This window comes from Cariama cristata, unplaced genomic scaffold (assembly GCF_000690535.1).
Source record: "Cariama cristata isolate BGI_N322 unplaced genomic scaffold, ASM69053v1 scaffold8592, whole genome shotgun sequence".
Lineage (NCBI taxonomy): Eukaryota > Metazoa > Chordata > Aves > Cariamiformes > Cariamidae > Cariama > Cariama cristata.
Window position 1 is genome coordinate 21062 of NW_009604395.1, and position 26270 is coordinate 47331.

The window sequence follows — 26270 nt, forward strand, 5'->3', positions numbered from 1 at the left end:
AGAGAGCGTTGCCACACGGTTTTCCAGACTGAGGTACAGTTTGGTCCTTGTTGCCCTTTCTGAGAAACAAATACCTTCTTACGCATACAGAGAGAACTCATATATTTTTAGTCTTCTGAAAGCCCGTGACTAAGTGTGCAACGCTTCAGTGGCGTCTCGGTGGCATTCTCTAAACCTCCCTCCCAGCCCCCAACACTGGTGTAATTGTTCACAAGTGACAAACTCAAAGGCTTGATGTTGTTTCTGGTAATGTGGTCCAAGGCTTCAATTTTATAATGGGTTTGATTTCTTCTAGGTTCATGTAGGAGAAAGTACAGTATACAGAGATCAAGGGAAGGCACCTTCAATCTAGCAATTTGGTGGGCACATTATCCTAGGAGGCTGGGTGGGAGGTACGTACTGGGATATCAGTGAGATACATAGGACCGGACTTTGCATGCTTAGCTAAAAATAAAAATAAAGTTTTGTAATATGTCCAGTTTTAAAACTTTTTTTTTTTTTAAAACACCAGAAATATTAAACTATAATTTGTAACTATCCTTTGCATTGGTGCTGCAAAAAAGAACACAACAACATCCTTGCCCATGCTTTGCTAAGTAGGTGTGGGATTCAGCCAAAAATAACAATGGCATTAAGTTCAGTTCCTTAAAAACAGGAAAGGATTATATTTGAAATGGATTTAGGTAGCGCAATTCTGGTTAGTCTTATTTACTGTTTTTTTATTAGTGGTGGTTGTTTTTCAAACAATGGAGATTTAGTAGATGAAAAATGAGCCTTAATTCAGGCCTACAAGGCCTACAAAATTCTTTGGACCCACTTTCCCAAAAATGAGTGGGTCTTGCTCGCTGGGCAAGGCAAATGTTACCATTACCAGTAAGCCTGTGATATGTATAAAACACACACACAAAAAGAAACTATAGGGGGATGCCAAACACTCCTTTCAGAAAACTTCCTCTCGGTTGTGTTTGACACTCTTCCCTCCACTCTAACGCCAACCTCAGAAGCACAGTATCTGTTACTGAAGAGTAGTCACATTTAATCAATATTGTAAGCCAGAGACAACAATCCTATTCTTTATAGATATAATTTGTAATAATAGATTTTTGAAGGCTTCCTGATTCCCTGATTGCTTTCAGAACTAAGCCACCGGCAACACTTAAGTTATAGAGAAACACAATCCCTGCAAAAGGTCACAGACAGTGGAGCGAGCAGCCTTATAAAAAAGGGAAGAAGAGAAATCCATAATAGCACAGGTTTACAGCATCTAACTAGAAATTACTGGATTATTTGTGTGCTACAAAATAGAACTTAAACACATGGGTTTTGCTGAAACTGGACTCAAAAAGGGATTATGGGCAATTGTCAGCAGGCAAGGTATCAAGTGTACTTGTGAAGTATGTCATTCACATGAAGTGTCACAGTCACAGAAAAGAGATTAAAAAGGCATTCCAATATCTGGTAGGGCATTCCATGGTCTGAGTTTAGCTGGTTCATCCAGGTGTCTTCTCGTTGTGGGTGGAGCTACATGTTGAGATTCATCCGCTCGCAACAACTCTGTTCAGAAACAGCAACGGGCAAGTCTGCGACTTGCCACAAGATGATCCACAGACACTGCCGAGGGGAAGTCCGGCAAGGATAAATCGCTCAACTGTACTCGGGACTCAGTAAGTCACAACACCTGTGAGGATCTGGCTATGTCGTCTTACTCTTGTTAACTGGTTTGCCGCCATTCATTATTGCAGACGCACTTGTGCTTTTACTTGGAGTTACCCCAGCCTTTGGCACTGTTTCTCCAATATCATGCAAAGACGGTTCTCGATACATGGCAACTGAGGGGAGAAAAGAGAAAAGGGGAGACAGTTTTAAGAATGTATCTCATTTCAGAGCGCATCTCAAGTAGGATTAATTTTCTGCAATAACTGATCTTGTAACATAATCCATGTTCCTCTCGCGTGCGAGGGAAACCATTTACTTTGACAGACACTTGTTTTGCGTGGCTGATAGCTTTGCTCGACCCTCCAAATTTCTCACTTCTTCCATATCTGACTTAAAAACACAGTAGGAAACTGTATGCTTGTTTGTTTAACGGAAACTATAGAAGCCTTGGAAATGAAAAACTACTGTTCTGTCTTTCTATGAGGTAGACATACAAAAATGTACATTTATGTACACACATATGCATATATATATATACACATCCGTTAAATATTCTGCAAGCTTTTAGAAGTAAAATATGATGAGATAAGGCAGATGGTGTTTAACAAATGGGATCGTACGATACAGTTGTCTAGACTTAAGTGTTCTTTTTCAGTCCTACGTTGCAAGACTAGGCTTGGGTCCAGTTCTACAAAGTTATTTGTACATCTGTCTCTCAAATCTGAGGAGCCTGGCCGTGATCTCTTCAGGCTTGCACTGAAGAAACAACCAGGACGGTGCTGCAGAGCATACACAAGAGGTTTGGGTTTTTTTCTTCCTCCTTTCCAAAAACGTATGCGGTAGCCACGGATCTCCGCTGAACGCAGAAGTGCAGAAAACTCCAAATTAAACTATTAACTGAATTCTTAGAGGAATTAAAAGTTTGCCCCTGGGCTCCAGTCCCTATCTAACCACTTTAAATCCTTCCAGGAAAATACTTGTGTTCAATTACACAGTGCCAGCATTAAGCTGCCTTAATGATTAATGCTCTTGGATAATTCAATTTCATTTTCCATGTCACTGAATCAGGTAATATTTCCACTTATATGTAACTTCAGTAGCATTTCTTTATATCAGAACAATGTTAAAAGAGGTGTCAGAGGAATTAATCACCACACCATGGTTTTGGGACTGGCTGTGTGCTGTCATAGAGAGCACAATCCCTTCATCCCTTGGCTAATTAGAGGAGGAGGCTGCAGCGTCAAAGTACTGACCTTCATCTTCAATGGTGTGAAGTTTCATAACAAATGTGAAGGGCCCCATAGCATCATTAACTAATCAAATACTTGTTCTAACATTTCCAATGACACAATCTAATTCCTTTTATGGCTTCTGAAAGTCTGAAATTAAACGTCTTCTCTAGAGTACATAAGGCTGGTTATGACTTCTGTCTTCAGAGTGCCCCCGTAACTGTGTTGAGGACACTTTGCTGATTAATTAAAAAAGAGCTTGATGAAATAACGCCGTGACCTACAAAAATACTAAGTCGAATAACATGAGATGGAACTATAAAGTAAGGAATTATATAGCGGAGCTGTCATATTTGATGACTGTCATGAGCAACGTAAAGCAAGCTATTTCTAAGCCTCGTCTAAGCTATTTTGATAGAGTCTGACCATCCAAACATTAATGAAAAAAGTAACTTCTTTCCTAATCCATATGAATTGACATTGCTTTTAAAAAATGCACTGGCTTTCCCTCCCTGCAATTCTTATAATTTAATATAACGGGATTGACAATGTCAAAATGTCAATATTGTTGAGGGCTCACGAAAATACCATAAGCTTTTGCAAGATGAGGAAAGCACAAAGGCATCAACCCGAGTTCAAATATGAAGTTAAAACATAGGATTATTCATATTCTTTCCTTATGATGAAACTCTAGAACATTTAACAAACTGATCCTTTAATCCAAAATTTTAAGCTAAAAATGTTAAAAAAAAATGGGACTGCTAACTAAAGCATTACTCAGGTATGTGTTTTCAGATGTTAAAAGTGGTAAGACAATTTCCAGAATGACTGAGGCTATGTGTAGGAATAATATCAATGAAATTTGGAGTGCCATCAGGACAAGAAGCAAAAAGCAGCATAGGTTTATAAAGGCCTGCAGAATACATAGGAGAACCCAAAAGCTCCAAGATATAAATGAATCTATTTTTCAGAGAGTGTGTGACATCATTTTAGTGTGTAAGGTTAGTATGACTTTTACTTGCTTCTGTCTTGGTTTAAAGGCCAACTTACACAAGTTATGTGCATTACATCAACTGGCTAAGTAATACAATATGATTTATTTTATAAAGAGACCTTTGTGTTTTGTATTAGAAAGCTTTTGCTTTGACGTGCTGACATTTCATCCATTCCCTTTATAACTCCCAATTATCCTACAATATCCATTACTTCATTCTGCTTAATGAAAAGACTATTTTCTCACTGTGAGACACACAACAGCTTTTGTCTCTACCGAGAGGAGATTTTAAAAACAGCACAACCCAATTCCACAAAAGATTTCTTTTCTTGCAAAATGACCTCTTAATCCCTGGAAAAAAGGGTTTTAAGTATGCCCTTTCTAGCATCACTATGCCGAAGCACAAAACAGCTCCATTAATCCTGGGGATTGTCATTTGGAATGGCCCATGTGTGGGACATGTGCATACAGAAAAGGTATTTTAGAAACCCTTCCTCCTTCTTCTTGTGAGATTTATAGAAGGATCTGCCAGTGATGGACTGAGCCTCACCTTCCAATGGCTTGGGTAGAAAATGAGCTGCTGGTTTTGTTTTCTTCACTCTGTTTCCTTTCATGACCTGCCCTTCTTTGTTCAGCCCCAAGAACCAGGCCCTCCCGGACTCCTGTTGTCTGTAGAGCATGGATGAGTAGATTACGTAGTAATTTTCAAAAACAGACTCCTTGAATTTGCACTCTGGTGTAAAAAGTTCCTACGGGAGGAAAAAGGAAATGTTAAACGATATCTCTAAAGCGCGGCTTCTTTTCTGTTAGCTTACAAATATCTCTTGATAAGTTTAATATACAACTTATAATAAGGTTCTGCTTTGAGACCAGGAGACCCATCTTCCCCTAGAAGACCTCCAGATGAAGTTATTTCACCTCCCGTAGCTGCCTCTGTTTTCCCATCTGTGCAACAGGGACAGGGTATTTTCAAAGCAGAGCGGAAGTGACACAAGCATAAAAACACTATTTAAAATACAGGCATAATTATTATTGTGCTTATTTTTCTGATAGGATATCCTTGTAAAGATTAAGAAAGCCTATGCTGAAATAGCATTAATGAGAAAACAGCTGTTCCATTTTAACATGCTGAATGCAACAAACCCCCTCTATGATTTATAACAACTAATATTTTAAAATTTATAACAACTAATACTTTAAAAATGCTGCTACCAACATATTAAAATAGATATCATTTCCTAGAGTCCGCCTGGCCTGAAACACCACAGGAAAACATTATTTTGATGTACAAATTTCTGTACAAAGAAAAATAATTCCTACTGACATCCTCAGCATTCAGCCCAAAACTGGAATGCTTTTCAGAAGTCACATTCAGTAATGGAGCAGTTGTCCTGAACTCTTCACTAAGGTTAAACTAAGCACAAACTTCTGTAGTCAAATAATAATTTAAATATATATTTTTAAATAACACAAGTAACAGCAACAAAATAAATGGTGTGAATATATACTGAGGCAGAGTTTCCCAAAATCCTTTGAAAAAAAACCAGCAAGTCAATAAGCAAATAAAATTGCATTTAAAATATCACACAAAAATAGGATTCTGTGTGAATGTGATTTCTGTGTTTGGATCCATCTGCTGAAACTTGTGGAAGATATAAGACATAAAAGGAGGAGGTAGATGTGGAAAAGTGGAAGGTAGCTTGCTAAGCTTTCAGAGCACAAAGTTCTTAACCCTGAATCCTCTTTTTTGCATTTCTTTCAGCTAGCTTTCCCAAGAAGTAAAAATCTGGAAATGTCACATATTTTCACTTCTCCATTCACAGTATTTTTCTTCTGCCCCGCCCCCCCCCACCCCTTTTTCCCCTCCCCATTTCTTTTTGCTCCTGGTCCCATGCAATACTGAGTCAACGCTCAGCAGGTAACGTGTCTTCAGGATTTCTATGCCATCCCCAGCTGCCTATATATTGTAAGAATTTCACAGCTGTATCTGTCACAGATCTTTCTATTTCCTTTCTTGAAATCAAAAGTCCTTAAAGACAAACTTCCCCATACCAGAAAGCGCTTTTCTGAATCTGCACTAAATGTCACTTGGTGCACAACCAAGTTCTCCTAACGTCATGGGGTATTGCCATGCCTTAAGTTACCACCTGTAAGTAAAGCTGTCTTGATGGACACCGGGCATTAGCTTTCTCAATTACAGAGCATCTTTTAACCTCAGATAGATAAAAAAGGATTAGTGTATTTTATCCAGCAACAGACCAAAAGCAGTTACTGCAGTAGCTGGGAAATAATTTGTGAACCTGCCCAAAAATAGGTTGCTTGTGTGAGCAAGCACACTTAGTGTCTATAGGGCACACTCATTTACAGATTGAAAGAAATACTCTCTGACGTGTGCCATGGTCATCTTTTTGCACTACCACTTCTTTACCACCTGTGTGCACAACTCTGTGTGTGTATATATATATGTATATATATGCAGAAACGCAAATACTAGAGGCACCAAAAACTAATGACAGGAACTAACCTTAACTGCACCTTCTCCTTTGCCGCAGGGCTTTTTCTCTCTCTCTGTTCCAAGACTTTAAGACATCCATCTGTTGTTTGTGTTACTCTCCTTTCTTCTCCACCAATTTGAAATCACAGTAGGGCTCAAGGAGACTCGAAACAAAACCAGAAGGCGGGGGGCACACGCGAGGGAATGCCTGTTTAAGGCCTAGCGCCGGCATTTCCATGCCAGTCATCTTCCTCCGCTGTTGAAACGGCAGAGGTTAATCAGGCAATGCCTACACGGCTCGCCCTATTACCTGCTTCATGGCAAATGCTACCCGCTGTGTTCCCCACTAAGTTCTACTTTACAAAAAGCTCACTTACCACAAACACTAATTCTCAGCCAATACTCACCTCTTTGTGCCATAAACAAAAGCTGGTTTTCACTCCGTGCTCCTCCGTACTAGAGATGGTCGGCTGGCTGCAGACGCTATTTGTGTTTTTTCCCAAACAATATCCATTAGGATACTGAAACAAGATTCCTTCAAATCCTATCCCTCCTCTGAATCAAACCTGGCTCTTTCCTCTCTCATTTCTTTGGCAGGTACAGCAGCGTTTCTGACAGTGCACAGCATATGAAGCAGTAGATATTTACTTTACCAAGTCAAAAAAAAAAGAAAGGATTATGTCAACGCAATTACTTGGCTACTCCTGGATGCAGACTGATAGACTGGACAAACTGGCATCGTTACTATTTCTTAGTTATGAAAAGCATAGTAATAATCTGCGATTTTTTTATTTTTTATTTTTTTTGCATAAAGAGCCAAACCTGAATATTGTATTCTGCCTACTGGTGCCGCACCTATCCTACTCCAGATGTCTGCAGAGGGTTTGCATTCATCCAGTATATTAGGATGCAGTTTTGCCCGGGACAAACCCTCAGTCAAAAAGTCACTTAAATACATGTTCCTTTAAAGCAGGCCAACGGTTCCACCAATGTGGGGAGTATCGCGAATGAAAATGAGGCACCTGACGACGACTATGCTGAACTGCAGCCCCCAGTTCCTCTGAGGAAAGAATTGCTCAGAAAGAGACTTCTGAAATGGGTGCCTTCCCTGGGGTTCAGGTGGAAAATGAATATTTCTAAGAGTGACGTCTAAAGCCTTGCCTCAGACACCGTCTCAGCTGGCTGAAATGCTGTAAGCACCTCTATTTTCTCCAGTAAAGCAGCCGTGACACCTACAATGCTGTTTCTGCTTCTACCTAGGAGAACTCCAGATCTGTATACCAAAGACTCAACCCAGAAAATGACTAACGTGCTAACAGCATCAACTTTAAAAAAAATCATCCACAGATGACTTTATTCAAGTCCATTGCTGGAGGGAAAGGCAGCAAATGGCATTTTATAAGGGAAACTCAATGGTGTGGTGAGGGCACTCCCCTAGGCTACCTGTCTATCTGCAGCCAACTGAAGGAATCCAAATCTGCATCTGGCTGACATTTAGACCTTCCCTGCAAGAATGACTTTTTGGGGTTTGATCTCAGAACATTTGGTATTCAGAAGTGAATGAATAAATTGCAAAACCAGACATGACTTGCAAACAAGAACTTGTGTTCAGGATTTCTCTCCCAAGGTCAGTACCCAGATTTAACCTGTAGTCTTACATAAAAGGTGGTTTTTCTCCCGTCAAAGCAGCATTTGAAAAATAAACTATATACCAGCTGCCAGTTTCCAAAACCCCAGGAGTGGGTTTTGGCTGTAAAGGGCAATCTGATACAGCTTCCTGGGTCCTAGCGAAGTGAAGGATGTATTAAATTGTGCCTTGCTGAGAAGAATTTTCACTTGGATATTTTTGCCAGCTTCCCATCAAGCTTTTGCTTGATGTGAGTCCTAGTTGGAGATGGTTTAATTCTGCCGGTTGCTGCAGCATTAATAAGTATCACAACACACAGGTGGTGGGTTCAAACTCTTGGAATCAAAGAGTTCTTGTCACAGGAGAGTTCTTAGTTTTGGGGTCCCCCCAAGTGTTGCCAAAACTCAGCATTGTAGTATTACAACATAATAGCGAAGCCTTAAGCTCATGGAGTCATCTTTCATTTAAGAACAAAACACAAATGAAACAAAGAAAAAAAAAATCCATTATCCACCTCTCAAATTTAGGAGTGCCTGAATGAAGGAGCTCAGGTTACCTGTGCTGTCAACATGGAGATGTAAGGATTGCTGGAAAGCAATTCAGTTGACAATCGAGATGAATTCCCTACCAAGTAATGCCTTTCTGTCCATCACAGACTGAAGTCTGACACGATGAAGCTAGGTCTCCATGCCAATCAATAACACGGCACAGGAGCAAACGGCTATAACTCAAAATCAAAGAACAACAAACTTTACTGTCGCACAAATCCTTGAGTAAATGAAAATATTTGAATGAGTTCTCAGCGTAACTTCCAATCACTGGGCTTTCACCATTTAGTCTGTTCAATTTAGCTAGCTTTAATGAAGTTGCACATATCCATTTGTAGCCATGGTCTTTCACTTAAAATAATCCCCACAAAGCGTGGAGTTTTTCTACTACAGCTCTCAGAAAGACAAAAATAACCATGCAGCTATGGACAAGACACCTATGCTGCGAACCAGAGTTGCAAAAAAACCAGCACGACAAGATAGCTAGCCATATAGCTTCTAGATATCTAGGTACCTAAAATTACATGAACCCCTGCAATTTTGAACTTTATCTCTGTTCAGCGAGTCAATCAATAATGAACTGTTGGGGCTGAACAAAAAGTAACCTTTCACTTCACATCATGAGGGACAGTGTAACACCACAGCTCTACCACGGTCATCAAAACAGGCACTTCCAAGGACAAGGGCTCCCACAAAAGTCTCCCAGCTTCTACTCACTCCTGAACCTTCAAGCCTCTTTAGATTTGTGTTTTATCCTGAAATATAGGAAAGGAGGGGCTCGTTCTAGTTACAGCTCCCAGAAGTGATGTAGCTAGCAGTCAGCTTCTTGAATTGTAGCCAGCAGCAAAGGAGGCGGCAGTGGATTCCCCTGGAGATGGGCACAACGGGACGCGTTTGTCACAAGTGCAGCCGTAGGCTCAACTCGCCACAGCTTCTCCTTGGTGCCAAGCAGAAAACACAACCGCAAGACAAACTCAAAGAGACTGCCAGGCGAGGAACAGCCAGTCTAAGCAAGCACTGTAAAAAAAAACAACCTGACACTACTTATTATGGCTGGGCTTTGGAAGTACAGACCAAGTAGAGTCTGCCTGATGTGAACACCTTTCAATCCAAACAACTGGGGTTGTTTAGCCTGGAGAAGAGGAGGCTGAGGGGAGACCTGATCGCTCTCTACAACGACCTGAAAGGAGGGTGTAGCCAGGTGGGGTTGGTCTCTTCTCCCCGGTAACTAGCGATAGGACAAGAGGAAACGGCCTCAAGTTGCTCCAGGGGAGGTTCAGGTTGGATTTTAGGAAGAACTTCACCGTAAGAGTCGTTAGGCATTGGAACGGGCTCCCCAGGGAGGTGGTGGAGTCACCATCCCTGGAGGTGTTCAAAAAACGTTTAGATGTGGCACTTCAAGACATGGTTTAGTGGGTTTAGCGGGCATGGTGGTGTTGGGTATACGGTTGGACTTGATGATCTTCGAGGTCTCTTCCAACCATAATGATTCTATGATACAGGGGAAAAAAACCAAAACAAAACAGCTGAGCAATGATACCAGCACGCTAGTAACTGGTTATCGAACATTTTTTGCAGGAATGATGAGAAAGGATTTTTAAGGAGAGACTGGAGAAAGGACAACACTAGCTCTGTGGAAGCTTATGGGAAACTTCTGCAGAGTGAGAAGAGCAGCACAGAATCAGCACGAAGATGTTTTGGGGGTCAGAGGGCAGCAGCACAGGAATCAAAAGAAGGAAGTGACATTTTAATAGTGAAGAGAAAGGCTGGAAATGACTCATGAAGAAGGGCCTTAAAACTGAAAAGAAGCAGCCTGCATTTAATGAGGAGAAGGCACTCAGAAGAGAAACACAGTTAAAATAACGCAGCTGGGAAATGAACTTTGTGGCTGACTTCCGAATGGAGCTCGGGGGAGGTAGCACTGTATTCCTGCACGCGGGAGGGGAGGATGCTGGGGTAACTGAGGTGTGAAATGCTGAGATCCCAGAGACCAGATGCAGCGCTGCAGAAGGGTAAAAGGCCATATCGTAGACATATTTATGCAGCAAGACCTGTAAGATCAGGAGGCTTCACCTGCACACGAGAACTGGAAAATACCTCGATTGATATCCCTCTGACTTGCTGCACATTGAATTAGGTGAGTTAGACTACCTACTTACAGTATATCTATTTGAGAAATGCTGCTGTAAGACAATAAAAAAAAAAGAGTTACTCAAAATTTCTCATCCATGGTGCCAAATTTTTCCAACTCTTAAACTGGCCAAAAGGCTACAGTTCAAAATGATCTTGTTCAAGAGTTGCTCTTCAAACAGCAATACATGTTCAGGTACTTTATGGATTAAGGAGAACTTGATATTACATTCCCTTTATGTTCAGAAGACATTTAGCTGATCTGGGCCTAAAAGCCCTTTAATACTAACATTATTTTTAAACATAAAAATGGGAAGAAGCAAAGTTGGCAGAGTTCTCTACATGCAAACCGGCCAAGTAAGATACTGAGGAACACGAGGCTTCAGCTGCTGCTTTAAACCCTGCAGTAACTTTACGAACAAAGCTTCAAAATAAAAAGCAGTAATAGTTGAACCTGCCAGTCCTACAGATGCCCCGTGAAAGCAGCAAATGGTCAGAAGTCCGTTCACATACTTTTCACCGTCTTCTGACAGAAAACTTCCTTTATAGACTACAGCAGTCAGCGAAAACCATTATTGGCTCTTCAGAGCTAGTGTTATTTCTGTTCTCTGCAAGATCCCTAAACACGTGGACTTTAAGGGAAAAAAAAAAAAAAAATTAAAAAAAATAGGACTTGGTATCATGCAGGTAAAAACCTGGGATGATTCTTGCCGGTTAAAGGATCACTGAGAGTGCAGTAAGAATGTCAGCGTGGAAAAGCAAAACTTTTAGCTATAATTCCCATCTCTCATTTTTTTACTTTTTAAAAGACCCGAAGATGTGAATATCCCTGCTTCTAAAGAACCAAAACACAGCTTTTGACTAAATTTAGGCAAAAGTGAATGTAAATCAATGCTATTGCAAATATTAGCACTTACTTAACTGGGATTCTAATTAGCAGGGATGTGACTGGTAATATTAATAATGCAGCAATTCTTTTATTCATGTACATTCATAAGCACCTAAAATAAGGTCATGAATAAAAGCCATATAGCATACATAAAGACAAACTAACAAAAACCAGCTTGGACAGATTTCTGTGTGTTTAAGATGGTATTGATCACAGCCTGCATTTGGCTTCCTTTTCTGTCCAGATTGAAAGAGAACATAAACCAACTTGGATTACAAAAACTTCCTTGTTTCATAACAGAAAGGTTGCTTTGCTTTACAACTAGGAGCTATAGTCATATTAAACTACAGTTTATTAAAGGCAATAATGTTTTGTATGGAAGGCAGAGCACATGCTCATCAATTCCATAAACTTAACCATTTGCAAGATGAAACGACGGTGTCAGATAAAAGCCTATGTTAAATAATAACTTCAAGAACGATCCCAAATTACCACTTATGTACAGTAGTCAGGAGAAGTCTTACATCTCTCTCTCCTCATCCACATAGAAGTTAGTATTATATCACAAGCAGTGCTGAGGTATTTATGTTCCTTTGATAGATACCTACAATTCAGAGCCATCAACTCAGTGGGACACGGCTGAAATAGAACAAAATTTCCTTGATGTAAGTGTTTCTGATATATGTTATTTAAGGCTGTACAGTTTGACTCCAAAAGTGAACTAAGGTGTTTTTTTTTAAATGAAGCCCATCATGCAGATCTAAATCATGACCCTCACATTAGCAGTGAGTGATTCAAGGTTGTTTAAATTCCAAAGAAGGTTTAGGGGAGCAGCCCGGAAAAGGTTACTAATTTTTAAAACTGTCTTTATGGCACTTATGTGCCAAAACTAGAATACTTCAATAAAAGTTCAAGAGTAGAACTGCTAAAAGTCTTGCCTCACCTGAATAAAAGCAGCAAAATTAATACTAGAAGTATTAGCAATAAGCCCAGTTTGTAACTATGGGTTTAGAATGGGCTGCAGCCCACCGAGAGCCATCACACCTTACAGCATATGGTCAAGTATAACATCCTTCTCCAGCCCCGCAGACATATAAAGGAGGGTGAAGTTATTTTTCTGCTTCAGTCCCGCTCTGGACTTTCACAGAAATGTGTAATTTTTGGCTTGAGTACATCCTTGGCTTTAAAGGAAATGCAGCGAGAAACCTTGTACCAGTGAAATGAGAGATTCCTTCTCCAAGAGCACAATCTCCTCCCCACCTAATCCTCAGCACCTAGCTTCCCTTAGGATTTAAACTTGCAGTAAAAATCTGCTTTAAGGCTTCAGCTTAAACACCAACTGTAACTCCCCGCTGTATCAACACAGAAAGATATCTTTTATCTCCCGTACAGCATCTGTGATTAAAGAAAACCAGTATCAATAAGAAAGGCACACATCCCAAGGCACGACAAAGAGAAATTGCTGGTGTTGTAGGGAATATTTCCTTACACTACTGTTCTGGGATGTTTTGGAGAAGAAGGTGAGTAAACCAGCCTGTCTTTCCTGATCGTTTCCACTCAGAACAGCCATAATTCATCAGCTTGTAGACAGCATCAGGTTCTTAGCTAGAAAAGGTCAGTGCCAAGGGAGAAATGGGACAGCACTAAATTAAGAGGCTGAAAGGAAGGATTTAACAACGTAGCTGTTGAAACAAACCACGATGGGCTGGGGAAGAAATTCTCATCCAGTCGCCCATCAATCCACCGTTTTGTCCCTGGATGATAATGCAGGAGGAATACAGAGCACCCTCAGATCTAGAGCGAATCTTTCCAAATGACAGTGGAATTTTTTGACACAATTCTATCCAGACACTTACAGTCATTACTGTAGACAACGTTCTGTAATCCAAATACCTCAAATAATACAAACTATCAAGGAAAGAAGCAAAATAGTTATTGAAACGGCCAGGTACCCAAAAAGAACCAAAGAGGATGGCTTTTTATTACCATTTACCACTAATGAAATCTCTGCTCCTCTGCAATACACTGAAATGTTGGATAAAGAAAACCAATTCCAGTTTTTGCCACTGCATGACTGGTACATGAGTATTAATTAGCTGCTATTGTGCAATGTCAGATGGGATGGTATATTTTCGTTTATATGCTGTTGTTATGTAGTATTTGCAGACTGCCCTGAGTATGACGTGTCCATACCTATCTACAAATGCAAAAGTAAACATAAATAGATGCAAATTCAGAGGTATTTTGTAAGGTATACTTCAGGCTCTTTCAGTTCTACATGTTCCTTCCAAAAGACGTGTGAATTTATGGAAGTTCTAAATGGGTGTCATTTACAAGCTGAGAAGCTAGGAAAAGTTGCAAAAACACTCAAGTTAAAAGAAGTGGCCTACTTTAGTGTACTCATTTTTATTTCTTCTTTCTTTACAGTTGTGAGCTTGTTTTTCTGCTTGCAGCCTTGTTTTATGACCTGTCAGTGCATGAATTATACTGCCTAAAGAATCAATTATTATAAAAGACAGGGGCTGGAATGAATGAATAAAAGTCATTTAGGGTAGGTCAATTATACGAACTTCTTGCTAATGTCTCTTTGTCATCCTTGTGCTGTTTTATGCTGGGTGTTCATAAGAAGAACATGAAAGGCAAGCCCAGGGGAACCTCCGAGGAGACTAGCACAAGGCAAAACCATTCTGCAATAAATGCAATCAATTCTCTGAGAAAACGCATTATAGAATCCTAGAATCATGGAATCATTATGGTTGGAAGAGACCTCAAAGATCATCAAGTCCAACCGTATACCTGATGCCACCATGCCCGTTAAACCCACTAAACCATGTCTCGAAGCGCCACATCTAAACGTTTTTCAACCCCTCCAGGGATGGTGACTCCACCCCCTCCCTGGGGAGCCTGTTCCAATGCTTAACGACTCTAACAGTGAAGAAGTTCTTTCTAATGTCCAGCCTGAACCTCCCCTGGTGCAACTTGAGACCGTTTCCTCTAGTCCTATGAATAGTTACTGGGGAGAAGAGACCAACTCCCACCTCACTACACCCTCCTTTCAGGTAGTTGTAGAGGGCGATCAGGTCTCCCCTCAGTCTCCTCTTCTCCAGGCTGAACAATGCCAGCTCCCTCAGCCGCTCCTCGTAAGACTAAGTCTTCTCTTAGTTTCAGGACTCAAATAAGCTGCGATTGACCACTGAAGACTGGGAAGCCAAGGGAACAGAGACTCCTTTCAGATGTTTGTTACTTAACTCTTGTTATACAGCAAATAGGTATTTTAGGAGAAACCCAGGAATTCTTTGCTTCTTTCACCGTGCATCTTCTTGCCCAGCTTTGTCCTTCTGCCATGGCAGCACAGCTGTAAGTATTCAACAAGTTTTCCCCATTCCCTTCCAATGCAGCTTTCATGAAGACAAAAGGTTCTAAATCCATTCTCTGTTCTCCTTCCTTCTCTCCTTTTCCACTGAGAAGGCAGAAAATGATGGACGTCAAATCTGAAAGATAGCCAAAACCTGACAGGCTGAGAGGTTCTTAAATATTCTGTACTGTTTCCTGTTACGCGTTTTCATTCTTTCATAGAGCTGGATGTCTACAGCACTGCTTCACTTCAATATAAAAAGTGAATGCACATATGATGGGACACCCAATGGAGTGCTGCCCACCACAGAATGTCTGTCCAGAACAGGTAACACAAGAGCAAAGTTGCTCATCCTGAAATGGATAAATATTGACAAAAATCCTAAATTTCTTGTGAGTATTTTGAAATGCAAGTGCAGGAAATATTTTCAGGTGTGTATCTCATGCAAATAGTAATTTTCTCTAAAAGAAGTCTCTTTTCACTTAATATATTTCAGTTCATCCAGAGATCTAAAAATATTTTCCTGTTATTATTTAATTTTCACAGCAGCTACATAACTGTTACTTCAAGTATCCATTATCAGAAGAACCTTAACATACAGAGGGTCACACCCAAACATTCAAAAGCTGTATAGTCAATCAATACCAAGGACAAAAGAAAATCCATTCTGTCTCCGGTTTTAACTAAACAATTAATGGGAAATAAAATGTCAGCCACTAAAAGGTATTTTCGGAACAGCATCGTGCCGTTAACCGGTCAGAAGTGGTGAAAGGAAATAAGTCAGACACTTTTGCATACATCATTATATGTTAAAAAAAAGCAGAAATTTAATGTATCTCATTAAATAGGAGATGATTACATGCAAGTCCTAACACACACTCAGCAGTGATGCTCGTTTTTGTTATGGATGGGTAACAGCAGGATGATTACAGTTACATCCTGATGCTCAGATAAAATTCCTCTTTTAGCAACAAGCTTCTAAAGGTTGATTATGAACTATGTGAATATATGTCTGGCAAAACCCATAAAGGTATAAAAAGCAGAGTGGTAGCAAAGGATTAGGGCTTTTTATTTGCCTCAGTGTTACAATATGCATTGCAGGACTGAAAAAAAATATTTGGAAATAGTTTTACCAAACGGCATTCATAACAATAATAAACAAAGCGAGATTTTTATCTATAGCTGCTGGCAACTGAGTGATAATCAATGCCACTACTTGGTCAAGGTGTTAGAAATCTGACAGTTTCCCATAAAATCAGTTAGCTCCTTGCTCTCAAGCCTCTACCTAACTCGATGTCTATTATAGCATATTCCTATAGCTGTCCTGTGGAAAGTCAAAGCTCAATATTGCACGGATAACAACATATTGATCCTAAAGCACCTTCCATCTATTCATGAACAACCCTGAGGAACAATGAGATGTACAAATATCTAACTTTTAACCCTTCTAATCAGCACCTGAGGAATGCAGACTGTGAAAGGAAAAAAAAAAAGAGTAACTAAGAATAATAATTTTTTTTTTTCTTTGGCATCTACATTACTGTAATGGGAGGACTAACTCCTCTACATCCTATTGCTTTCCAGCAGAATGCATTATACCATACCACACACACAACAGGTTTTGCAAAGAGGCTCACCTGTGGTGAACATGTTTCCAAGAAAGCAATGAGGTTTTACTCAAGATTATGGTTGCTTTTACCGTTGCTTGGAAGGGAATTTACATCACCCATGTTCCTGAGAAATGGAGGATCCTCCTCTTCGCCAACGTGGCATTAAAAATGCATTATCCATGGACTCGAGTGGCTCATTGCAAAGATAAACTGAGCTAGAACACATGTGCATTACTATTGAACTGTGTATACAAACAACTGGAGGCATAGGATCAGGGTCAAAACTACAGCCTATTCAAAAGAGTAAGTTGATCTGTAACTCCCCCTTCGACTGGCAGAGGAAATGCAATCAATACACGTATTAAGGTGTTCCCTACTACATCATCCATAAGAAGCAGGAGCAAAAAGTGTCGAATGCAACAAAAAGACTGTTTTAAGGTCTTACAAAGAGCCTCTTGATTTCTAAAGCAAAAAAGCACGGAGGTGAAAATATCAGGTATTTTGAGTTCCAAGTCATTTGGAAACACAATTCTTCACCGGTTCACCAACGCTGAGGCCAGTTTTTAATCTCTTTTTTTTCACGAGAAAGGCATGCACACAAATGCTGAACTGCAAGGGGTAATTCAGAAAGGCTGGAGAGAGGCTGAACGTCAGCCCGTGACTTGGTTACCCCCAGCTGATGCCTGGTGGGGCCTCTGAGGTTACCTTGATCTCAGTTGCCTTTTCAGAGAGCAATTACTTTACCTGTGGGTTATGAGCACTAATTTATCAGTCCTCAGCTCCGTAGACACCAGTGGTCCTTGATAACTCACATAACTTTCCTCTTACACCTTTTTTCATTGCTTATAATTTACCTGAAGAGCTTTGGGGTTGTTTCCTGTATTAAACCTCCTGTTTTCTCCTTAGCCATGGCGGTGAGCCTATGCTCATGACTGTGCCTACGCCAAGGTGTTATTTCTTGTGGCCAGAATGTCCTCCTCACCTTTCCTGCCCACCTGCTGGCTCCAGCTCCGGCCAGGGGCTTTGCCCCGAGCAGGGAAATTCAGACAAGGGGACTGTGCTGGTTTTGGTTGGGGTAGAGTTAGTTTTCTTCACAGTAGCTGCTATGGGGCTGTGGCTTGGGTTTGTGCTGGGAACAGCGTTGATGACCCCGGGATGTTTGAGCTGTTGCTGAGCAGGGCTTGCACAGCATCAAGGCCTTTTCTGCCTCTCACCCCACCCCACCAGCGAGGAGGCTGGGGGGGCACAAGGAGTTGGGAGGGGACACGGCCGGGACAGCTGACCCCAATGACCCAAGGGATATCCCATACCCTATGAGGTCATGCTCAGCACATACAGCTGGGGGAAGAAGAAGGAAGAGAGGACGTTGGGAGTGACGGCGTTTTTTCTTCCCAAGTCACCATTATGCGTGATGAAGCCCTGCGTACCTGGAGATGGCTGAACCCCTGCCTGCCCATGGGGAGTGGGGAATGAATTCCTTATTTTGCTTTCCTTGTGTAAGCAGCTTCTGCTTTACCTATTAAACTGTCTTTATCTCAACCCACGAGTTTTCTCACTTCTACCCTTCCAATTCTCTCCCCCATCCCATTGTGGGGGGAGTAAGCGAGCAACTGGGTGGGACTGATCTGCCGGCTGGGGTTAAACCCCAACAAGGACGCACACACTCAGTCATACTCACATCCTCTCATACCACAAACTTAATTCTGAACTTCAGCGTTTGGCCAAAGGCAATGGAGATATATCCCTAGATTACCTGCCCATGGAAGAAGACCACCAAAATTCCTGTACTTGCTTTTCAGATGATATCCTGTCATTCCCCGCCTCCCCCCGCCCTCCGGTTCTTTTATATTCTCTTTTGTTAATATATATTTACACAGCGGTTGTCTTTTCTGTACGTGCCTAGGTCTCACAGATGTTAAGAAAACCCACCAAAACAAAACAAAAAAATAACAGAATCCAAAAGGTCTAGCAAGTTTGTTATTTTGAGAGAAACTTGGTGCAGGAAAAAAAAAAGTATCAGCAAGGAAAAGGAAAAGGGGTCCCACCACTAGACCATGCCTTATTTCCTCCAGGGCAAAATTCCTTGTGATTACTTTTCCTAGATACACAAACTAATTCATTGACTGCTGTTACATTGTCAAGCACTGGCCACGCTTTTGTAAGATTGCGTCTCCTTGCTTACAAGACTGTGAGATTTTTTTTGGCTTTTAGTACTTGTTGATCCACGTTCCAGTTTTCTTGTTCATTTCCTTGAAGTCTTTCAAGAACCTTTTGAACTGCATTTTCTTTTTCTTTCTTCCACAATAATCAAACAATCAGCACATTAAAATGTTGCTACCGGCCATATGAACGCCTTTGTCCCGAGAATGTCGCCGTGATTGCATGCCTGTTTCCATGCCCACATATGCTGAGGAATGCGTCTGTTTACCTTGACCTTAAACTGACATGAAATAGGGCAAAGATTTGACTTCCTGCTTATACTGTCATCTTTTGAGCTATAAACACACAAATTTCTTATCCTCAGCTTTATCTGGATTTCCAATTTCTCCCACTGTGACCCAAAGGCATTGCATCGCATGGCATGCATTTATAAAGTGTATCAAAACTGCCTGTATGTTGTGCTCTTATTCCTATTGAATTACTTCATTAAGTTCTTCAAATTAAGCAAAAATGCAGATAAAGCATCTATGTTTAGACTCAAATTCCTGATCCATTATTTTTCTGTCTTTTAGTTTCTACCCTTTACATTGGTCCAGACAGACACGAGCAGTCTCATGTAGGCCTGTGTATAAGAGCCTATTTTTCAATACTTTACTCATCACAACTGAATTTGGTCCTCATGCTTGTATAAATACAGAAATAGAGATGGATGTGTTCTTTTTGTCCTGAAAATTCCCAGTACTGCTGCCTTTGTAGAATCAACAGCTGATTTTTTTTCTTGCTGCTGATAATTTCTACACAAAGCATGATTTTCAACTGTATCCTCATCAAAAGGAAAGTTAAAACAAGCAGGCTTGAAACCGGCAGCCAGAAAAGAAGACATCAGATTTGTTGGATTTTTTTTTTTCCTTTTTTTTTTTTTTTCTTTTTGTCACAAAAGCATTTCCACCTATTTAAAGAGGTCAGGGGGTGAAAGATAAACACCATGCACGTGATTCACAAATATGTTTCACTGTATGGAAAGAAAGATGGACCAGAGAAAAGGAGACTTAATTTTCTTGTTCTGTGGTATTTTTAAATTTCTTTTCAATAGAATCACAGAATCGATGAGGTTGGAAGAGACCTCTGGGATCATCGAGTGCAACCTTTTCCCTAACACCCCCATGTCAACCAGACCATGCCACTAAGTGCCACCTTCAGTCTTTTCTTAAACACCTCCAGGGATGGGGACTCCACCACCTCCCTGGGCAGCCCATCCCAACACCTAACGACCCCTTCTGTGAAGAAATGCCTCCTCATTTCTAGCCTGAACTTCCCCTGGCGCAGTGTGAGACCATGCCCTCTTGTCCTGTCACTGGTTGCCTGGGAGAAGAGGCCGACCCCCACCTGGCTACACCCTCCTGTCAGGTCGTTGTAGAGAGCGATCAGGTCTCCCCTCAGCCTCCTCTTCTCCAGACCAAACCCTCCCAGCTCCCTCAGCCACTCCCCATCAGACTTGTGCTCCAGGCCCTTCACCACCTTCATTCCCCTTCTCTGGACTCGCTCCAGCACCTCAAGGGCTTTCTTGTAATGAGGGGCCCAAAACTGAACACAGCACTCGAGGTGCGGCCTCACCAGTGCCATGTTGAAACACACCTCTCATTTGTGGAAAATATGACAACACAAGATGCCATTCAATACATACATTCAACACCTAAATACAATATCGTACAGGATAATGGGTATGAAGGAATCAATTGTGTATAAAAATATAAAAAAATGCATTTCTTCCCTATGGAACCAGAATACATTAAATATTGCAGTAGCCTTTAACTTGGGAGGTTTAGATAGACAAGCTCCACTGAAGAGGCAAGCAAATACAGCCTTTCTCGACTGGGACTTGAGCCGCTGGTGTGACGCAATAACTGTCAGGGCTGATCTCACCGGTGCTACTTTGCGACGGCCCCGAGGGGCTGCCAGATTGCCCCATCTCTAACCATGCCCACTGCCGCGCTGGCACAACCCTTACAACACGGGGCAAGCCTGCAGAAGTGGCTGGTTCTGTAGTGGAATAAAGTGGAAATAAGAACCACGCTTTCTGTGTCCGTGGCCTCCAAGGTCCAAGGTAAGGACAGGACACAGACACATTTTAAAATGCATAAAAACAATGATTTGTGGAAGAACAAATGAAAGAGTGGATAAAGAAAGGGAGCGTTGACTGCAATAAATGGAAGATTTTCCAAACTATTTCCTGTGTTATGCTGTAGTGGAATAAAGTGGAAATAAGAACCACGCTTTCTGTGTCCGTGGCCTCCAAGGTCCAAGGTAAGGACAGGACACAGACACATTTTAAAATGCATAAAAACAATGATTTGTGGAAGAACAAATGAAAGAGTGGATAAAGAAAGGGAGCGTTGACTGCAATAAATGGAAGATTTTCCAAACTATTTCCTGTGTTATGCTTGCTTTGTTTCCTTTCTTCCTTTTTTTTTTGTTTTTTAAATAACAGAGAAATTTAGCTGTGAGTTTTAACCTATTTCCTCAGGACTCTGTTCATCCCACTTCCATTCCGTTGCAAAGACTTTCGACAGCTACTGAAAAAAAAGCACTGATTTTAGGGATTATTACCCATTATTCTCTTCAAATATCTGATTTCTATAATGGGTTGAGTATAGAGTTGCGGAAAAACAATAGTAAGGAGACCAAGTCTGCTAATAAAGGGTTGGAACTGCTGTATTTCATGCATCAAAACTGAGATTGCAGAGGCATTACAGGAGAAACCAACCAACAGCACATGCAATTGAGGGTATAAAACTTGCAGCAGGTAAGACCCCCTCTTCTTCTGCCTCTTCAGTTTGCCTGTCAGGTCATTTCAATTGTTTGTACTTTTGGCCTAACTAAAAGCAAAGAAATAGCCCCCCCCCCCAAAAAAAAAAAAAAGCCCAAACATCTAGATATTTTGAAAATGTGGGTAAGTTTCTACTACATAATTCACAATATTTTAGTACATCTCTATCACTTGACTAATCCAGGATTAATTCTTTATACACTGAAGGTCTTAAACAGCTGGAAAAAAACCACAACTCTTACATGTCCTTGTTAACTAATTAACGATCATCTCCCAAACCTATTAGTGCTTTAAACAACATGACAGCAGCAGTTGTGTTGGTTTTTTTCCAAACAATCGCATGTACTCTTACTACTAAGTAAAAAAGAAACATTTCTTTTTAAATCCACCTTTAAATGGAGATTGGTTTTTGGTACAATTTGTTTGGATTCCTGACAATGTAACATCTCTTTGGTGTTTAAGATCTGGTCATCTTTACGCATACGTCACCTCAGAGATACCTTCAGTATTTCACTAAGCATTCAGAGGTGCCAGCAGGAAGCATCAAGATAATTTGGGAAATCTCACGGTGCAGAGCAGGTAGTTTGGCTGCCAGTACCAGCTGTGAAGTTCCAAACGAGACTGCTCAGAGAAAGAAGAAACCCTCTTCTTTGGGCTGTGCCCTGATACGATGCTCTCTCAGCGATTAAAAGATGAATGCTACTGCTGGGAGCTGCCTCTGCCTGTGAATTGGACTCTCCCATGCAAAAAAGCAGCAATTAAAACAATAGCGCCAGCAAATATAAAACTGGAGGCGTTGGATATACCTGCCTATACCAGTCACTAATGTCAGAGAATAATTCTCTTATCTCCTTGCATGGGATCAATAATTAGAAAACAGGAGGCTGCTGCAAATTGCGTTCACAGTTTCCGCGGAGGTGCTCAGTCCCTAGCAGTCACAAGAACACCCTGTTTACATTGTGTGTGATTTACATCAATAACAAAACTGGTATTTCACAAAAACAGAAAACCTTTTTTCTTTTTCTTTTTTTGTTTGTTTGCATTTCTGTCAAGCTTTACATCTTCAAAGGTCTGTACTAGTAATTCCATCCACCATTGCCAGCAAATAGGCTGGAAAAAAACCTTTGGAATACAGGTTATAGCTAGGAAAACCTGAGACTAAAGCCAATATTCTCAAAGGTGGTCTCTGATTTTGAGATTATCGTTCTAGCAGCGATACCTGGAGGCCAGACGTTCAGCTACGCAGCGCTGGGCAGCCCCTGCTCTGCTCTCCGCAGCCTCAGCGCCTCTGAAAATCAAGTCAGGAATTTTGATGCTTAAAATGTACAACTACGGAAAGATACAACTATGGAAATCTACTCATAAACAATTTTCCCTAAACTCACAAAATCAGCCGCAGGTTTCAAGCCAGCTAAAATGCACTGCTTCCCAATCTTATGCCTTCTCAGGAAGCCCCGGGAGTGGGCAGCGGCTGTTTCAGCCCAGGTTGTCACAGTTATCCTCGTGTTGTCCCCTCTATATCCACTGCACAACACTCAACGCAGAATTAGATACTTAAAACCAGCCCACATCTAAACGCAAACGCCGATCAAATGCAATGCAGTGTTGTGGTTGCAAATCAACCCTCAAACCTATTTAGTGTGGAGGTGAAAAGATTTTCTGCTGGTGTTTCAGCAGCGTAAGTGTTTAAGAAAAAGGGAATCTACTGAATGAGTTCGGAGGACAAAATTTGCAAGCAGGAGAACATATGGAGAAATAGAAAAGAGGAAAAAAAGTGGTCCAAACTTTTGACTGGGAAGACCTGGACAAATAGGAGGAGTGGACATGGGACAAAGTTGTGTGATGGGACTACATAAATTCAGAGAAAAAGCAGTACAGATATTCAAGACGCTCAGTCATATGAATTGGAAGGACAGTTCACATGGACTGAGACACTGTGGGTAAACGCATGCGTCCAAAAATATTGTTAATAGAAACCTCTCCCCCTGATATACCCAGTGAAGTGCTGGGGTTTGTTTGCAGAGCTTCTTGTAAACTTTATCACGGCAGAATGGCATTTTTCCTTATTAAAAATGAACCTGGGATCAGCTAAACATGTAGGATGGGTGGGCTTGAGGGCATCCCGCTTCTCCAGCCTGGATGTGCTGTGGCTCTGCCTCATTTCTTTGGCAGGAGGGGAATGCTTTACCTGCCGAATCTTCCTCCCTTTTTGAAAAATCACTCTCCCTCCATGCTCTGGGTGATGCCAGCAGAGACACTGACCCTGTTTGATGGAAAGGCAAGCAGATACTATAAATCTCCTTGCTTTGCCAGCCCTCTTCCCAAGCTGTGGACCTTCAGACCCATGCTGGACACTTACCTAGATCTGGGAAGTGAAAGGGTATGTTCATCGGGCGACTAAGTTACCACAGACATTTTGCAGCCCGTGACTGCGAAAGGAGGCAGAATTCTGCATAAACCACTTTTTTCCAAGCTCTGAAGTGAGCAGCGTATCTGCTCATGATGATATCCAGGGGAGCACCACCCGTCCCCGGCCTCAGCTGATCAATTCATGATAGCAAAGCTATTTTAGAAATGGAAATTAAGTAAATGGAGTCATGCTTACAAAGAAAAGGGGAAAAAAACCCACCCAAACCCTTCTGCATTATTTTTCTAACCTATCACTGCCTCCAGAACGCTATTGCAGGTATTTCATTATTTGCTCTTATCAATAATAACAAAGAGGTGCAATATTTGAGAAAAAAATTATCCCTTCTCTGCCCACACAGTGTCTGTCTCCCACCTGACACGTCTCAGGCTCACGACGTGTACAACACCCACAGTCTGCACACCTTTTACCGAAGTCATCTGGTGCCTCAGCTCGGGTAGCTATTAAACATAAGACTGACTCAAACTTAATTTACATTGGGTTACAAAGTAGAAGTAAAATTTTGAAATACTACATTGCTTGGAAAACTGATATAAAATTAAAAATACTCAGGGTCCTTATTGGGGGAATAGGAATTAATGTTTTAATTACTTGGTTCCACATGTCTGATAAAAGCACGTTTGCTTTTAAAACTGAAGGTGAGTTGTTCTCTCTGGTTAAACTCTAAACTTTACATTGAGATTAGGGAAGAACAACTACACAGCTAACCCTGGCCAGAGATTTCAAGTACCAACCAGTACATAAATACATGACACAGGTCTCTGGGTGTTTGCATCAGCACAACTCCAAGCCCACCATCACCCAAAAGCGATTGCCAACATGTAGTGAGCATGGCCTCATCCTTTCAGGGGAATCCATCACCCTTTTGGGGGAATCGGCAAGAGGCAGAGAGGCAGGAAAAAGCAAGCACCGTGGTCAGATCATAGAATTGTTATGGTTGGAAGAGACCTCAAAGACCATCAAGTCCAACCACGGGGTTTCTTCACGTAAGAGAAAGGAAGAAAATAAAAGAGTGAAGACTAACGGTACCACATCGGTCGTAAAAAGATAAACCTTGCCTCATTCACTTAACACTCGTTTCCCTGAACTTTTTAAGGGGCCTCAGAGCATGGGCTTCAAAGGCCCTTAAGTCAATTTAAGCCCTGAGTTTAGCATGAACACATCACACCGTGAGGACACGACAGGGATGTCACTAAAGGTAATTTCTCCATGACCAGCTTGGCTCCTGTTGGGGATGTGGGAAGCAGGGAGCTGGTGCTGGGGCAGGGAGCAGCCTCTTTGCCTGGTACCCGCCCAGGGGATGCAGGGGCAGACCCCAACTTTTGGGGGACACACAGTCAGACCTCAGGTTTTGGGATCTGCTGGGAAGTCATCAGAGCCTATGGCAGCAGTAAGCCGTGACCTGAGCCTCCCAGACAAACCATTGAACCGTGATGGAAGTTCAACATCGTTTGCTTTCATATTCTTCCAGGCAAGCCCACCAGCCGGGGTGGGCAGGTGAAGGAAGCTGCTCCTGGCCAGGTCACGGCTCAATTTCTGAATATTAAAGTACAGTCTCTGTCCCTTCGCTGAAACTCAGTGGATACCAGGCTTTCATTATCTCAGCCCTTTCCTTATTATGCTTTTATTAGTTTTAGCTTCTAAAATCATACCCTTGACCAATTGAATTTTTACATCTTTTTAACTTACGGGGAGTATTTTTGCTCATATGTCACTCCTTGTTTACATCTCAGGGCAAAGGCCTTCTGTAGGTATCGCCACAGTTAAAAGTAAATAAATTACCACTTGTATTTCATGAAACATGTTTTTCTTTCCTGACAATTCACTGCTTCAAAGGGAAAACAGAAATAGTAAATGGGCAAAAAAGGGGAAATTATTCTCTAACAACATTCTGGTTTAGGTGCTTTTAAATGAAATCCTAAACACTGTGCAAAAATTACAATATTAGCATATAATCTTCTCTTTTTTAATGGCATGAACATTTTTCTGACTTGCTCTATCAGGAGTCAATCCTCAGGGCCAATGAGCAGAATGGCAAATAGACAGAGCATATTTCAAAGCTGAGTAAAAGTACCCCTGAATAATTTATAATCATCAATGTTTTATTTGTCTAAATATAATATTTATGACTCTCATTTATGAAATTACTTAATGAAACATAAAATGTTATGAGCTATAATTTATTTTATTAAAATGAAAATCAGGAACATTCAATTACTGGTATGGATAACCTGATCTGAATGGAATCCCTATTGCTGGGCACTCTCGAATTCCTTCTAAGGCTCAGAAGCTGCAGACACATTACTTATGGAACAACTGTTCT

At 41.2% G+C, this 26270-nt stretch overlaps 1 protein-coding gene across 1 annotated transcript in view; it reads right to left on the reverse strand.

Moving 5' to 3' along the window:
• Window positions 1–484: 484 nt before the first annotated feature.
• FGF14 (fibroblast growth factor 14) overlaps window positions 485–26270 on the reverse strand; it is a 104257-nt gene continuing 78471 nt past the window's right edge. Inside the window, exons 4-5 of the mRNA XM_009695591.1 lie at window positions 4430–4628; window positions 485–1829 (exon numbers count right to left, since the gene is read on the reverse strand). Coding sequence (XP_009693893.1) covers window positions 1693–1829; window positions 4430–4628 — 336 coding nt within the window. The 3' untranslated portion in view covers window positions 485–1692. The remainder of the gene's footprint in view (window positions 1830–4429; window positions 4629–26270) is intronic.